Source organism: Belonocnema kinseyi, chromosome 7 (genome assembly GCF_010883055.1).
Source record: "Belonocnema kinseyi isolate 2016_QV_RU_SX_M_011 chromosome 7, B_treatae_v1, whole genome shotgun sequence".
Taxonomy (NCBI): Eukaryota; Metazoa; Arthropoda; class Insecta; order Hymenoptera; family Cynipidae; genus Belonocnema; species Belonocnema kinseyi.
Genome location: NC_046663.1, coordinates 43,163,938 through 43,180,408, shown reverse-complemented (window position 1 = coordinate 43,180,408; position 16,471 = coordinate 43,163,938). Strand labels below are relative to the sequence as shown.

Here is a 16,471-nt window from a genome sequence, read left to right as displayed (position 1 = left end):
GCTGCCTTCTCCAATTTTATGTTACCGAGAATTTTTTAACTCTAGTGATAAATGCGCTTTACGAAAGTACGATTCACTCACTTCACTCTCATTCACTCGAGTTGCACACGTGCCACTCGAGAAAATCCTGCTCCCAAGGGAATTCACCTAAACAAGACCCTTCTCGACGAGACAACGTGAACAACAGAGCACATAGAGAAGCTTAACGATATTGCACATACGTGCGTGTCTCGATTTCCGGCTTCTTAAGAGACGATAGTGACTCAAGGGCATGAAAATAAACTCTTGGAAATACTTTCGTACTTCTAGAATTGACAGAAAGAGGACAGCGGGAAAAGTGGGTTCGAATTTTCTTACATTAGATTTTCATCCCTTAGGAAGAAGTAAATGGAGAAAAGTATATTCTATTTTGATGTCACTAGATTGAAAAGATACATTTTCAGCAAAAATTTCAATACCCTTGAATAGATTTCCATTATACCTAAGTGTCAAAAAATATGTTTGAAATTGTACAAGAACTCAAGCTCCTGAAAGAGATTTCTGATATTCAATATTATATATAACTGAAACAAGAATATTGAGCATAATGAAGTTAAGAAAAAAAAGTATGAAGGTATTTTTAGCAAACTAAAACATTCGAAATAATTGGAAATGCCACATCATGATACTGTTTCCAACAAAATACAAGGTGTCCACCCGACTGGTAATTTTAAATTTCCGGTCATTTTCCGCTATTTTCCTCTTTAATTTTTCATTATTCCGGTCTGAAAATTATACTTCTTTACAAAAAATCTCCTGAGGATTTTAATCATTTAGGAAAAATACCTGCTGAAGTCAGAATTATTATTACGCAGGAGAATTTCTTGTTCCAAAACCTAAAATAATATTTTTTGTTTCAAAACTACCCTGATCCAATTCAGAATTACATATAATTGCTTTAAAAAGTGTCCTACTCTAACTCGCAATTATAATGTTTCTCGAAAATACTACCAAGTCGGAATTATAATCATGTAGGAAAATTTTCTGAAACAACTCAAAATTATTATTCTTTTAAAAAAAATCCCTGTTTCAAATCAGAAATATGATTTTTCATGCAAAACCCTGAACCAACTCAAAATTATTTTTCTGTTCAAAAAATCCGTGTTCCAAATGAGAATCAGAATTCTTTTCGGAAATCCTCAGAATTAATTGAAACTGACATATTATTTTATTATCATTATACTTCTGGAAATTTCATCTCCCAACTCAAAATAAAAATTTTGTGTAAAATCACTGTTTGAAGTCAGGATTATACTTCTTTAAGAAAATTCCTTAAACTAACTAAAAATTATCATTCTTTTAAAAAATTCCCTATTGTAAATCAAAACCATAATTCTTCTTAATCACTCCCGGTTCCAAGTCTTTTGGAAAATTTCCTGTTTTAGATCAAAATTTTTTTTTTACATTACCTGTTCCAAATCAGAATCATAATTCTTTTCGAACATTCCATGTTCTGAGTTAAAATTGTAATTTTTTAGGAACTTTCACTGTTTTAAGTCAGAATTATAATTCTCCTCGAAAAACTTCTCTTTAAATTACAGAATTATAATACTATAGGCAAAAATTCCCTGAGATAAGTCAAAATTATTCTTTTCAAAAATTTCCTGTTCCAAATTAGAATCATAATTCTTTTCGAACACTCCCCGTTCCAAATTATTTGGAAAATCCCCCATGCTAAGTCCAGATTATAATTATTTTAGAAAATTCACTGATGCAAGTCAGAATTATAATATTTTTCTAGAAAGTGCCCTCTTTCAAATCAGATTCATAACTCTTTACGGAAATTTCCTAAAGAAAAACTCAAAATTATTATTCTTTTTTACAATTCTCTGTTCCAAATGATAGTCATAATTCTTTTCGAACACAGCCCGCTCCTAGTTAGAATTATAATTTTAGTATTTCAAGTCAGAAATATAATATATTCTTCTCAGAAATTTCCTATTTTATATAAAAATTACAACTATATTGGAAAGATCCCAGTTTTAGATTTGAATTATAATTTTTGTTAAATACCCTGTCCTAAATCATAAATACAGTTTTTGTATTTTTATTTTAAAACGTAAATCTTCCGTTTTGATTTAATATTATATATGTTTATAATGTCAGATAAATACTAATATACCAGTTTGACTATGCACCCAATTTTAAGATTCCAAAGTTTCATAGTTTGTTTCGTGATTGAACAAAGTCAGAGTAATAATTTAAAAAAGAAAAGTACTTTTAATATTCATTTTGATACAATCGAATTGAAAAGCCTGGTCACTGAATCAAATTCCCGGTAGTTTTTTGGTTTTCCAGGGTTTCCAGTCAGGTAGACACCCTGAAATAGTGTTTTCAACAGAAATAAAAAAATGATCAAAAAAGCTTCCGAATCATAAAGTTATTTCCTCCCGTGATAACAACTTATCAAAAAGTACTGAAAAGGAATGTACAGCTTGCTCAGGTTTAGCTTACCCCATATTCGCTAATGCCTTCCTTGAATCACACATGTGATAAGAAAAACAGGAGAGTCTCCTACAAATATTATCTTATCCGTTTGCTGAACATCTAAAAGGTCATGAACTCCGTGTTTATATACGGTCATAATAAATCTTTAGAAACACTTTTTGACCTTTGAAAAGAAATAAAACCTTGGAGGCGATTTTCAGGATAATGTTTGATGAAGTTTGTTGTATAGAAACACAACGAAAGATAACTTTACTAACCAGAGAAACTCACTGAAAGGTTTTTATATTAAAATTGATATTATCTTTTTATTAAAAAAACATCTGTTGGATCACGACTACGAAAATATATTAATCTTCTGCTTGATAAATTCTCACTCTACCACATATTACAACATTTAGAACAGAATATTCATAACCTAGAAAGACTGATATCCTCTTTAAGACGAATGTTTGACGAAAGACAGGACTTTTCACACAATCAAAGATCCTTCCACCATGTCCTCTTATTATTCTCTTTTCCTTTTTTGTTTGGCTCTACGCTCTAAATTCTGATCTTGAAAAAAAAACACATAACAAAAACCGAAGTTAGTGTAAAAAAGGAGAGAAAGGTAAGGTAAGTGGAGGCCCCCACGAAGACTGCGCAAGTTTGCAGGTTCCGCAAGGTACGTACCAACCGCACGGGGGTCTCTTTATTTTCAGTCGGATACACCATGACGGACATCCGGTACAAGTGGAATGAAGGAAAAGACAGCGTTGGCGTCAGCAACGAAGTCTCCCTACCTCAATTCAAGGTCCTTGGTCACCGACAGCGGGCCATGGAGATTAGTTTAACCACGGGTAACGTATGCCTTTTAATGTAAGATCAGAAAATCCTGGGTCACTCTACAATATCGCTTAACCACATCAACGAGTGGGAGATAAGCTCGCAAATATTTAAATACAGGTTTACCTTGAGAGATGAGATTCGTAGGTTTTTGAAAATATGAGCAAATTTTTATTTGGATATACACAGAAGAAACTGACTGTAAGAAACCCAGTTTCTTCTGTGATTAGAATTAAAAAAAATAGGTACCTTGAAATGGGTGATTCCAAAGCTTCTAAAACTATAGAAGTAGATAATAACAACGATTTTCGAAACATCTCCACAAAGGTGATAGACACGAAAAGAATTAATTGAAGCCTGGTAGAATGAGCTATAGATAATAAAAGAGGGGTAAGATTTCTATAGGGAGCGCATCGAGGAAGCGGTAAAGTGGAAGAGCGATATTTTGTGAGCCCTGATGTTTTCCACCTCGGTATGGCGGGTGCAAGGCGTCTTCCGCTTTCTGCTTCGTTCGTTTCACTCCCATCGGCGTTCTATCGACAGGTGAAAATAGTGAGCAACCCTGCGAGAAAGTGGTCCAGCTTTTAAATTTTCTACCCCGATCGAAGAACTACCAGATGCTTTGCGTTCTCGGAAACCAACGGCTTGGAATATCTTATCGGGATTGGGATAGTTGTAAATTTTCGGCAGAATAGTTATAAGGCACAAATCAAAATTTAACCAGTGTGCAATATACAGTTTCGGAACTTTGTACTACCCAATTAACCAAAGTGATTGCAAGCTTCGTTTGATCTTCTAAACCCAGTAACTAAGCAGCCATACTCCAGTAGAGATTAATTTCGCAAATCAATAATATAATTGACTGAGAATCAAAGGTAGAGTTAATTAATTGGCCTGATGGCAGGAAAATTTCCATAATTAATTAGCAGTTCATTAGGTTCGAAGGAATGTGTAATTTATTTCATTTGCATATGTACTTTGTATTTAGAAAATGAAAAAGTAGGTACCCTGAAACGACAAATTCGATACGATCTAATCTTTTAATGACTTTATAGACTTTCCCAAAAGAAGATATTTAGATTACTTAATCCCATCGTAATATATTTCATTATGAATATTTTTCCCAAATCATTAGCCAACTTTGATTTCACAAATTGATGTAGTTTCACTTGACAGAAATTATGCATCGCAGATGTTTTACGCGTGACTTTCGATTAATAAGTCATAATGGTTTCAATTATTTTTTGGTGGTTTTTTAGCAAATGGATCAAATTTAGAGTGTGCATGATCAAAACAAAGACCATTAGGTGTTTTAGAATGCCCTAATGTTTATTCCAGATAAGGATACTTGGCAGCCTTTTTTGTACTTTGCGGCGATTCCCTGCCACGAAGTTGAATAATAATTGAATGTTTTGGGGAGTTTAACAACTTTAGAACTATTGAAAGACTTAATGCGTCTTCTTTTCTGTTAACGACTTGCATTCTATTCCATCAACATGTTCTCTCTTTGGAGTTAAGAGTTCCCTCCTTCGCTTTACTTCTTTTCTGGTTTTATTAAATTCTTGAATGGTGCTCACACATATAAGACGAACTTTCCAACAGTATTTTTCTCATAATTGGAACGTTATTTAAGATCAAATTCATGAAGAAAAGTTCTTGAAGCTTGAAGAACTTTGTGAGCAATTGGCAGAAGCGGCGCCTAATGAGGCGCAACAAAATCTATCTATAGCCAAACTTATATTGAAATTAATTTAAAAAGTTAATTATATGTTTTCATCAAAGTGCACCTGCTTCAAGTTAACTGTCATATTCCCATATATGGCGCAGTGGTTTTCTGTCATTCGATAGAAAATCAAAAGGACTTTTTAATAATACAACAAACAAATTCTAATCAAATAAGGAGTTAGGAAAAACTTTTTAAAGTTTTAATTAATAACATGTGCGATGTGAATTTAGAAGATTTCTCTACGAGTTCTGCCAAAAAAGTTACGTATTTAACCTAAAACCTAGAGAAAAAAAATTAAGAACACCATTACGAATGTAAAATGATATTACACTATCAAGAGTCTATTTCGCTAAGAATGTTTTAATGATAAAAAAAGTTTATTATTACCTGAGTATGTATTTCTATAACTGTAAAAAAATGAAAGCATTGCGCGCAACATTATGTGCACCTGAATAGCCTATGAAAAAACACGTTTTATAACAACTTTAATTAAGATTAGAGCACTAAATCATCTACAAGACTTCAAACTATAAATAAGAAAAAAGTTATGTTTTCCGAAAAATAATTAACTTACAATTGCTTTTGTCCCGCTTTAATGTTAATCACAAAGCGTCAAAAAATAACTTGACTAAACTTTTTAGGACAAACATGAAACAATAACTTTACATTGTATCATTTTTCCTCCGGCTATCACTCAATACGTAAATGAATTATGAAAGTGATAATCAACGCTTTCATGAAGTCTTCTTCTCTGCTTTCGATTACAAAAATTAGTATTCAGAGTCAATTCAATAAGTTAAAAGGAGACTGACAGGCTTGTCTGTTGACTCTTTGTCAAACATTCTGAGTGAAATGAGATATCCAGCATATCCATTCATCAAAAATGTAACCCCCGAACATAGCGACATGATTGATTCACTCAAGTTGCAACAGAAGGTGAAATTGCCTTCACAATAATAAACCAGAAAAGAAAGGAAGACAACAGAAAAGGGTCAAAAGATTGAGATGTCGACTTCTTTGCTCCCGTAATGAGTAGCCTGAACAAAATTTATTAGCTATCAACCGATCGTTATTGGCACTCTCGTTGTTTCATCCACGATTGTCTTTGGGGCGCTTGCATTTGAAATGTAGAAAGCCTACAACTGCAGACATGATTCGCAGATAAGGAAAAGAAGGCCAGGAGTATTCTGTATAGAACTCTTGTTACATGCCATAGATTGTACATCGATAATTCTATTCCATTTCCTAATATGAGAGTCCGAAATACACTCAAAACAGGGTAAAAAGGTAATTTTTTTATGAAAATAACTTCTAAGCTAAACAGCTGCATTAAACACCAAATAGTTGAACTTTTAGGCAGAAGAGACGAATTTCCAACAGAATATTTAAGCTTTTAAAAAACTAGATAAATTTTCAAGTCAACAAGACGAACTTTTTGTAGACTTTAAACTGTGATAACTTTAATTTTAACCTGGAAAGAGCCGCTAAGAAAGGCATTATCTGAAAGAGGATTTTTCATCAGACCGATCCAAAAGCCAGACTACTTCAGGCAAAGAAGATTAATCTTCAACAAAATATTAAATATTCAACAAAAAAGACGAGTTTTACGAAGAGAGTACAATTTTTAACAGAAAAGTTACTTGACAACCATAAAAGATGAAGTTTTAACCAATGAAGATGACTTTTTTACCATTGGGGATGAATTTTAAATCCAAAAGGATGGATTTTCAATAAACCAGTCAAATTTTTTGACCAATAAAGATGATTTTAACAAATAATTTAATTATCATCCAAATAATTAAACTTTTAACAAACTAGATGAATTGCTAAACAAATAGATGAAATTTCAACCTACAATGATTCATATTCAACATAATTTTCATACAAATAGTCCAAATGTCAAGCCAAACAGATGAATTTTTAAAAGGAGAGTTTAATTTTTACCCGAAAAGTTCAATTTACAAAAGAAGAGTTGATTTCAAACCAAGAAAAATGTCTCTTCTTTTATAAAATATAAATTTTCAATCCAAAAGGACGAATTTTCTACAAAACAGTTGATCCTTCGATCAAAAAAGATCACTTCAATAAAATTGTTGAATTTTCAACAATATAATTAAACTCTCATCAAAACAATTGCATTTTTATAGAAATAGCTCAATTGTTAACCTAAAGAAATGAATTTTCAACACAGAAGATTAATTTTTTACCAAAAAAAACGAATGTTTAATCAAATACATGAATTTTCCAACAAATAATAGAATTTTCAACTAAAAATTCTGTTATAGCCTAAAAATTGAATAGTTGAATTTCCAGTTTAGGAAATTACTTTTTAAACAAATAATTTAAGACAAGTTGAATTCAACGGAATTTAAAAAATCATCAAAAAGATGAATTTTCGAGAATAAAGGTATTTTTTAATCAAGAAAGATGAATTTTAAAGTAAATAGTAGAATTCGCAACTAAAAAAAAATAGTTTTTAACTTAAAATGAAATCGTTATATTGTCAGTTCAAAAAATTACATTTTAACAACGAAGAAACAATTTTTCAAGAAAATACATCAATTAACAGCTTATACATGATAAATTTTAAATCGAAAAGTTGAATCTAAAAATCAGAATTTTCTACCAAAATAATTGAATTTCTAATTGGAAATAAGAATTCTCAACAAAAAAATTTAATTTTCCACCCAGGCAGATTAATTTTGAATAAAGTAGTTGCATTTTTAACCAAAAACAATGTATCTTCAACCAGAAAGCTTGACTTTCTTCCAAAAAATAGGAATTCTCAACCAAATAGTGGAATTTGCAACAAGAAAAAATTATTTTTCAATTAAAAATATCAATTTTCAACCAAAAATAAAATAGTTAGAATTTTAGTCTAAAAAATTAATCTTCAACAAAAAGTGAAACAGATTTGTAACAAAGTAGTCAAACTTTCAACCAATTAGTTCAGTCTTTAAGTAAAGCAGATGACTTTTGCCAAAATAGTCGCATTTTTAAGGAAATAATTAAATTTTCAAGCAAATGGTAGAAATTTTAACCAAACAAGATCAAATCCGGACCAAAAATGTAAAATTAGACATTTGAGCCAAAAAAAAAAATGAACTTCAAACCAAAAATAGTTGAATTTTCTTATTGAGTTCTATTAATTCAGTTCGCATTTAAGCGAAATGAGAATAAGACGAATTTGCTTGAAGACTTGTGAAAGAAGGAGGATAGGCGAAAGAGTGTATCGTTATTCAAACTTATCTCCCAGTTCCAATAAGCAGGGTATCATCTGAATATATCTTGAATTAGCTTCTAAAGGGCATCGCATTTGCAAACTGCACAAATGTCCGTTGCAGGCGAACAGACGAACATGCTTACACTCACACAATGGGCATTGGGATCTACTCGTTGCTATGCAGAGTGGCACCCCAACCCATTTCGTTCTTGTACCGGAGCCTCCTGTCATTAGTTAGTGAGTTAGCGCATTGAATAGGCTCGGAGGCGGCCTCACTCGCTACACAATAGCGAAATCACTTCAGTTCAGTGGTGGCCCAAATAAAGTAGGCTCTGGCCCCCTGCTTGTTAGCTTTAGTTTCAAGCCAATAACAGACTTCACAACCCTAAAATTATCTTAAAACAGGAGAAACCCGGTCATTTTCATGAAAATAGGGTAATATGTTCTTTAAAATAAAGGATGAAGTTCCGAATAGTACATACCTCTGAATAATTTGAAACTGCGTATATCTATGTATTTTAAATCGATAATTGCGCAAAGGATAGTGAAAATACCCGCAAATTCGATTTTTATGGTGAAAACCATGAAAAACCCAAAGTATGGTTTTTTGCGTTTATCTTAGTAAATAATAAAAAAGTACAAAAAACTTTCAAATAGAAGTTGTAGATCATTCAAAAACAAGTCTTTTATTTGAAATGCAGTTTTACTCTGCGAGTAACCAGTAACAGGGGTACACCGCTACATATTGTGCTGTATTTCTATAATTTTTCATAATTATGGTTGTTTTTCTCAAAAACTATTACTCGCCGAGTAAAAATGTATTTCTGACAATAAATATGTTTTTAAAAGATGTACAAGTTTTTGCAAAGCTTTTTCATAAATTAAGTATGATCAAAGATTAGGTATCTCAAAGCTTTGTAGGCTTTGAGGTACACATTCTCATCGTGACACTCACGCTGCGTGCTCGATTTCCGACAGACATTAAATTTTCAAACAGGTTTTGTTGAATCTTTTTTTTTCTCGTAACTTTCGTCGTTTTTCCTCACATTTTTTTATTTTTATTTTTTTATTTTCAATGTTATTTTTCACGAATAAAACAAAAAGTACACGTCCTATCAACAAGTGATTCCTAACAAATTGTAGATCTTTTTTGCGATAACAATTTTGGTTAATTCATCTTTTTTCGTATTCTACATAGCTTGACCAGAAAATGGAATTTTTTATTTTTCATTATTTTTTGTACGATCAAAATTTGAATTTTTGATTTTCCAAGAAAATCCACAAATGTATTATGATAATCTTGTAGGGCTTTCAAAAACAATGTTTTTCTTTTATTTATTTTTTTCCATGTCGTGCGTTTTTTGGCTTAAAATTTTGATTTTCGGTTGATTTAAACAATTTTGAAAATTCTATAACAGTGAGAATCTTCCTTTTATCAAAAAAATTCATAGGTTGAATTGTTTGTCCTTTTTAATACTACAAATATCTGATTCTATAATATTTTCTATTATATTTTCTATAATATTTCTATAATACTATAAATATTTCATTCGTTCATTTTTTCGAGAGTTATCGTGTTTACTGACGGACGAACAGACAGGCAGACGCCATCGTAAAAACTTTATTTTCGAATTCAGGGGGTCTCGAAACGTGGAGATCCGTTGAAAAACACTGGTGACAAATTTCGGACAATTCTGATACTTTCTCAATAATAAATAATGAGAATGTAAAAATTAAATCTTCGGCATAAAGAGGGGACCTTTTTAAACATAGTTCAATTCGCAACAAAATATTTAATTTCTCATCGAAGTAGTTCAACTTTCAACCAAGTAGTTAAATTTTCAATAAAAAAAATTAATTCTGAACGAAAAATATACTGGTTGATTGATATTCGAACCAAAAACTATTCTTCATCCAAATAAAAAACAGTTAAATTGAACTACAAATGAGGAATTTTTATACTGAATAATTAAACATTCAAGTAAAAAAAGATTCTGCCATGAGTAAAACAATAATAATAACACTATTTGAAAAGATTTCAAGCCAAAAAGACGAATTTTTTATAAGACAGTTGAATGTTCTATCCAGAAAAGTGGAACTTTAAAGAAAAAATTTTACCAAAAAGGGTAGTTTTGTAACAAAATAGTTGAATTTTTATCAAAATACTTCAATTCTGAACAAAATAGTTGAGCATTCAACCGACTTAATGCACTGAATATGCTTAGAGGCTTACTGGCAGCACAATAGCGAAATCACATCAGTTCAGCGGTCCAAATAAAGTAAACTTTGGCCCTGGCCGTTAGCTTTAGCTTGAAGCCAATAACGAAACCTATAATATTGCTAATAAATAAAGTAGATTTAAGTCTTCACCGACGAATCATGCACGCACGAAAAGATACACTTTTTAGTCTGTCTTTCTCGCACACACTCATTCTGAGAGACCCGTAATTTCAATTCAAGCATGGAATTGGCTCAGTTCCGCCAATTAGCTACTCGGAACCGTGATTTAAGCCGGGCTTAACTTTTAGCCCTAATTTGGCAACGTACCACGGGTGCTATGTTAACTTTAATCAATTGCTGTATTTAATCGCTGCCGGTGCTTGAACTATGAGAAAATCATCAACGGCCTTGGTTTCAGAAGCATCTATATTTAGCGGTCATTCGTTCGAAGTTGGTGAATCGTTGGGACTGGTCATTAATTACATCTAACTTGGGAACCCTTGCTCGTGAAATTTCAGGAAATCCTTTTGGACTACGATTGAAAGTTTTGATTGAAAAACTTGAGAGAAGGATACAAATCTGCAATGTTTGTTTATCTTTCTGAATTCCAATACAATGTCAGATTGTGAATTTGTGATAACTGAGTTTGTACGATTGCTGATCCTTTTTGTGATATTGAACATTAATAGTTTCCAGAGATGCTAATTGACGAATGAGCATTGATTGAAATATCAGGACTTATCCGTGAGTAATGGTCCATCGATGCCAGCGCATTATAATCTCTATCCTATTATTTGCATGTAACGAATCAATTAAAACGAATATTCACGGAAATGTCCAATGAACGGAATAACCGCTTCACTGATTTAAGCATTAATTCATAATTGAATCGGATGTCGAATTATGATTACCTATGCAATATAAATTGGCAGGATTCAACCAAATTTAGTTTTTTAGATAAAATGTACTGAGTCTAAGACTAATTAAACGAGACAAAATGAGGCCAAAAAGAATACGAAATTTAAAAAAATATAAGTCGTGATATTTGGGTCATAAAATAGTTCAAAATACATTCTGTCTTGGAAACATTGTTTTGGAATAAAACTACTAAAAAAATTCGATTTAATTTTCTCATCATTTTTACAAATGATCAATGGACTATCAGCCGAGATTTTTCGGGGCAAAAATCCTGAAAACACTTGTAAAATTTCTAAATACACATAAATTGGAACTTTTTTACAACTTTGGTCCCATTTTTGTTTTATAAATAACTTCAAGAATAGTTGGGTATTGTAGTACGGATTTGTCTCTGAAAATAGTGCCAACTGTTTGAGTGCATAACAAACACGAAATAGTATGAAGAAAAAAAGAAAAACTTTATTCTAAATTAAAATTCGTATTTGTTTTGTAAAACATTTAGTTTCCTTATTGTAATTATGGTATCTTTTGTTAATATGTAAAGACATAATTCCAAAAGCTTCAATATTTTCAGACTTCACAGTCATTATTGTCTTCAAAACAGGAGAAATAAAGTCATTTTTCACGAAAATAGGGAAATAAATTTTGTTGGATAAAATTTATTCAAATAAGAAAAAAACTTTAAATTTCTAACATTTCAAGTTGAAATATATTGCATTTTCAACAAAAAGTCGATTTTCAGCTAAGAAGGATGATTTTTCAGAAGGGAAAGCTGAAATATCAATCATAAAAAAATAATTTGGTATAAAAAAAACTTTTTCAACAAAACAGTTAAATTTTTGACAAAAAAAGATGAGATTTTTAACCAAATAGCTGAATTTTCTAAATTCAAAGATGAATTCTGAACCATATGGCCGAATTTTCACACAACAAAATTAAGCTTGAACCAAAATAGTTACATTTTCAACTGAATAGTATCATTTTCAAGCCGACGGGGCGAATTTTTAAGACAGTTGAATTTTCAACCTGAAAAAATTATTTTAAAACAAAAAAGTTCATTTTCAACCAAAAAAAATAACTTTTCTACCGAAAAAGATGAACTTTCTTGCTAAAAGGATGAATTTTAACAAAAGTGTTTAATTTTCGACGAAAAATATTATTTTAAATACACTAAATGAATTTTTAAGAAGGTATTTAAATTTTCAACAAAATACGTATATTTTCAACCAGAGGTGAATCTTAAAAAAATTAATTTTCAAGAAAATATTTCAACTTGCAACCAAGTAGTTAAAACTTAAAAAAGATAAATTTTCAACAAAATAGATCATAGTTCAAGCAAATATATGAATTTTAAATCGATATCATGAATAAATGAGTATTCAACAACAACAAAATAATTTTTAAATTGATAGTTATACTTTCAACCAAGTAGTTGAATTTTGAAAAAAAAATCTAAACAAAAAACGTAATATATATTTGATATTTCAACAAACGAAAAATTTAATTTGGAATCAAATCTCATCATTTAAAAAAAAAAGAGTTTTTAGCAAAACATTTAAAGCTTTAACGAACCATTTGAATTTTTGACCGAAATGTATGATTTTTCAACAAGATAATTGGATTTGCAAGAAAAGAATTGCATTTTCAACCAAATTATAGAATTGTTTACCAAACGAGATGAATTCTGAATCAAAAACACACTTGTAGACTTTTCAATCAAAAAGAAGGAACTTTTAAACAAAAATACTTGGATTTTCTGATTTTAGATGTATTAATGCAGTTCGCATTTAAGGGAGAAAACGAGGAAAATGTGAAAGTTTCTTGAAAACCGGTGAAAAAAGAGGAATTCTTTTAAGAAGGGGGAAATAGCGTAATAAGTAAAAGAGTGTGAAGACTGAATTTTTAATATAAAATCCTTTAGGAATAGAATAAAACAATTTTTAATTTAAACTTATAAAATTTTAATTTCTGTTTCTTGATACTTCCTTTTTGAAAAGTTTGACTGATAATAGAGGAATTTTATGCAATTTGTGAGGATATTTAGGGAAAATTTTCCAAACGGGGAAATTTTAGAGATCAAAATTTAAAAAGGCGAATTGTAGAGTCTTCTAGATTATAAATCCCTAACTGGATTCGGAAGGAATGTAATTATGAAAAGTATGCAGGGCCTTCCGGTTTAAAAAGGTAAATTTTAATCCAACTTCAGAAAGAAATGCCTACAATACATTATTTATGGTGATGTAAGACCATAGAAAAGCATTATTTCCTAGTATTTGAATAACCTCATTCTCAATGCAAATCACCGGAAATACTGTGATGCTGAACTCTCATGAATTTGGAACGAAAATGCAATTCTAATCGAGATGAGATACAGCAAAAGTGTCAAGTTTAATTACGTCTGAAGCGCTGATATAAATTTCACCACCATCGACCCCTCTCACCATCGCGTCGTCTGACTAACATTGCTATTGCTACTCTACAAAAATCTCTTAATTGGAGGCCACAGCATTTCAGGAGCAATTTACGTTTACATACATTTCCTAAATTAAAGAAATTTTTTATCATAATCATAGCCTTTAGAAACACAATAAAGTGTATCAAATAGTGTCTGCTAGGGTGACATAAAAAAGATATTTTGGGTGATTCTGAACCAATCTATTTATATTATTACATTTTCAAAATAGAAAAGACAAAACCAAAAAAATTGTAAAGCATTTCTAAAATTGCTAATATGTATTACCTTTTTTCTACAAAAATTTAAATTAAAATATTTCTTTCAAAAAACTGAATATTCTATTAATCATAAGCAAACCCTGCCGATTGGAAGGAATCCTGAGGTTAGTGTCTCTATTTAAAAAAATTTTAATTTAGGATCCAAAAGAAATGCATTTTTACGTGAATAATTTTATGGAAAATAGTTTGATGGGTACGTTGAAAATTGAGTGACTTGTCCTAGCATACGAAAAGCTATGTATTAAAAAAAGGTTTTTGTTAAAATGATTCTCTCTATCTCTAAAAAAATGTTTTCACTAAATATTGGGATCAGTAAAGAGTATTTCTTTTTGTTAGAAATTATAGTTTTTTATTCCTATTATATAGATTAATTCTTATATTTTTATCGCTTTGTTCACTAATGAGTGAACATATTGAGAGGTTGGATTTGGTTGACTTTTTTGTTTTCTCTCTCTCTTTTTCAATTGTTATTTTTTGTCTCTAATAAGCCTAGTTTTTGGTTATGAATTTTTCCCGAGCTCATTTTTCATTAAACTATGCATGAAAAAAATATTTCATTTTTATTTTAAATTAAAAAAACATTTTTTTTATTTCAGCACGCACCTTCTAAATTAATTCCATTTGGTAAACAAACAATTGCGTATTTTTGTTTTACTTAGAAAAAAATTTCAAATCACGCTTCTGCAGTGTACCCCTAATATCATTAAACCCATTAATTAACATTAATTTTCTTTAAAAAAATCATTTTTGAATAATATTAATAATCATTTTCTGGATATTCATGGTGACCACAAATCTTATGTTTCAAAATTATAAACGGAATGAAACCTTTTCAGATTATAATTTTAAATTTATTTATTTATAGTTAAATTATAGTTAAATTTTCAAGACAAAAAGAAAACAAAAAGTTGAATTCTCACCAAAAAATGTAATGATTCATTCAAAAAAAATTAAATTTGGACCAAAAGATGAATTTCAAAACCAAAAAGATAAATTTTCAACAAAGAAAATTAACTTTCTACCAAAAAAGGATAATTTTCAACAACGTATATCAATTTTTAAACGAATAATTGAATATTTTTCAACTTTAAAGATGAACTCTCAGCAGAAAAAGTAACCATTGATATTTAAACCAAAAAAGTTGAAATTTCTACCAAAAGAGATGAAATTCAAAACGAAAAAGACGATTTTTCAACCTGCATAGCTGAATTCTCCGAAAAAAAGTGATAGTTGAAATTTAAACCAAAAAGTTGAAATTGCTACAAAAATGCATGAATTTTTAATTTATAAAAAAACAACAGATTTTCAGTCCAGAATATTACTTCTCTACCAAAAAAGACAAATTTTCAAACATATAGTTGAATTTTCAGGTGCAAAACATACAATTTTAACCAAAAATGGAAAGGGTAATTTTTCAATAAATGAACAAATTAACTGTCAACAAAAAGAAACGTATAATAGTAGAAATTTGAATGAAAAATATTTTAATTTTGAATAAAAAATAGTTGAATTTAAACTAAAAGGAAAAATTTCAACAAAATAGTTGAATCCTCAACCAAAGAAAATTAATTTTCAAACAAACAGTTGCATTTTTATCCAAAAAAAAAGATTAAATTTGGACTCTAAAACAGATGAATTTAAACAAAAAAAAGACGCATTTTCAACCATAAAAAATTGAATTGTCAACCAAGAAATATTATAAGTAAAATTGATCTTAAATTATTTGTTGTCTATGCCATCTCATGTCAAGACTCTTGAACTAGCTAAATCACCTAGCTTAAACCAAAACATCAATGTCTAAGAAATATTATCGTTGACTTTTCAACACCAAAATATAAATTTACAACAGAAAGTATTTTTTTAACAAAACAGTTCAATTTGCAACTAAAAAAAGATGAATTTATAACAAAATTCTTAATTCTCTAACCAAATAATAAAATTAATAACTAAAGTTATAAACCCTTGAGTTTGAAGCTGCAAAAGAAGAAATATCAATACAAGGAAAATAAATTACTAAAAAGAATATTATATCCAGGTAGCCGCAAAACATCTTTTTTAAAATTCCCTAATTTTTCCCTGGCGATTAATTTCAAATACTAGAATTTTCATCTTATAAAATTTTGAACAGAACACATTTTATCAACAGAATAAAAGAATTTTCAATTGAAACTTAAAAATTTCAGATTTATTTTTTCATTTAATCCAAAACCTGGTTTTCCCTGACCTACAGCCACCCAGGGAGACTAGATTCTTTCAAGAACAATTCTCGTTCACATAAATACATTTTCTCCATGAAACAAATTTTTTAATCATAATCGCATCCTTTAGAAATGGAATAAATT

The 16,471-nt window shown here is 29.9% G+C and overlaps 1 protein-coding gene across 1 annotated transcript in view; it reads left to right on the top strand.

Moving 5' to 3' along the window:
* The window catches only part of LOC117176284 (gamma-aminobutyric acid receptor subunit beta), a 325,198-nt gene that overhangs the window by 267,227 nt on the left and 41,500 nt on the right, over positions 1-16,471 (top strand). The window contains exon 6 of the mRNA XM_033366468.1: positions 3,186-3,323. Coding sequence (XP_033222359.1) covers positions 3,186-3,323 — 138 coding nt within the window. The remainder of the gene's footprint in view (positions 1-3,185; positions 3,324-16,471) is intronic.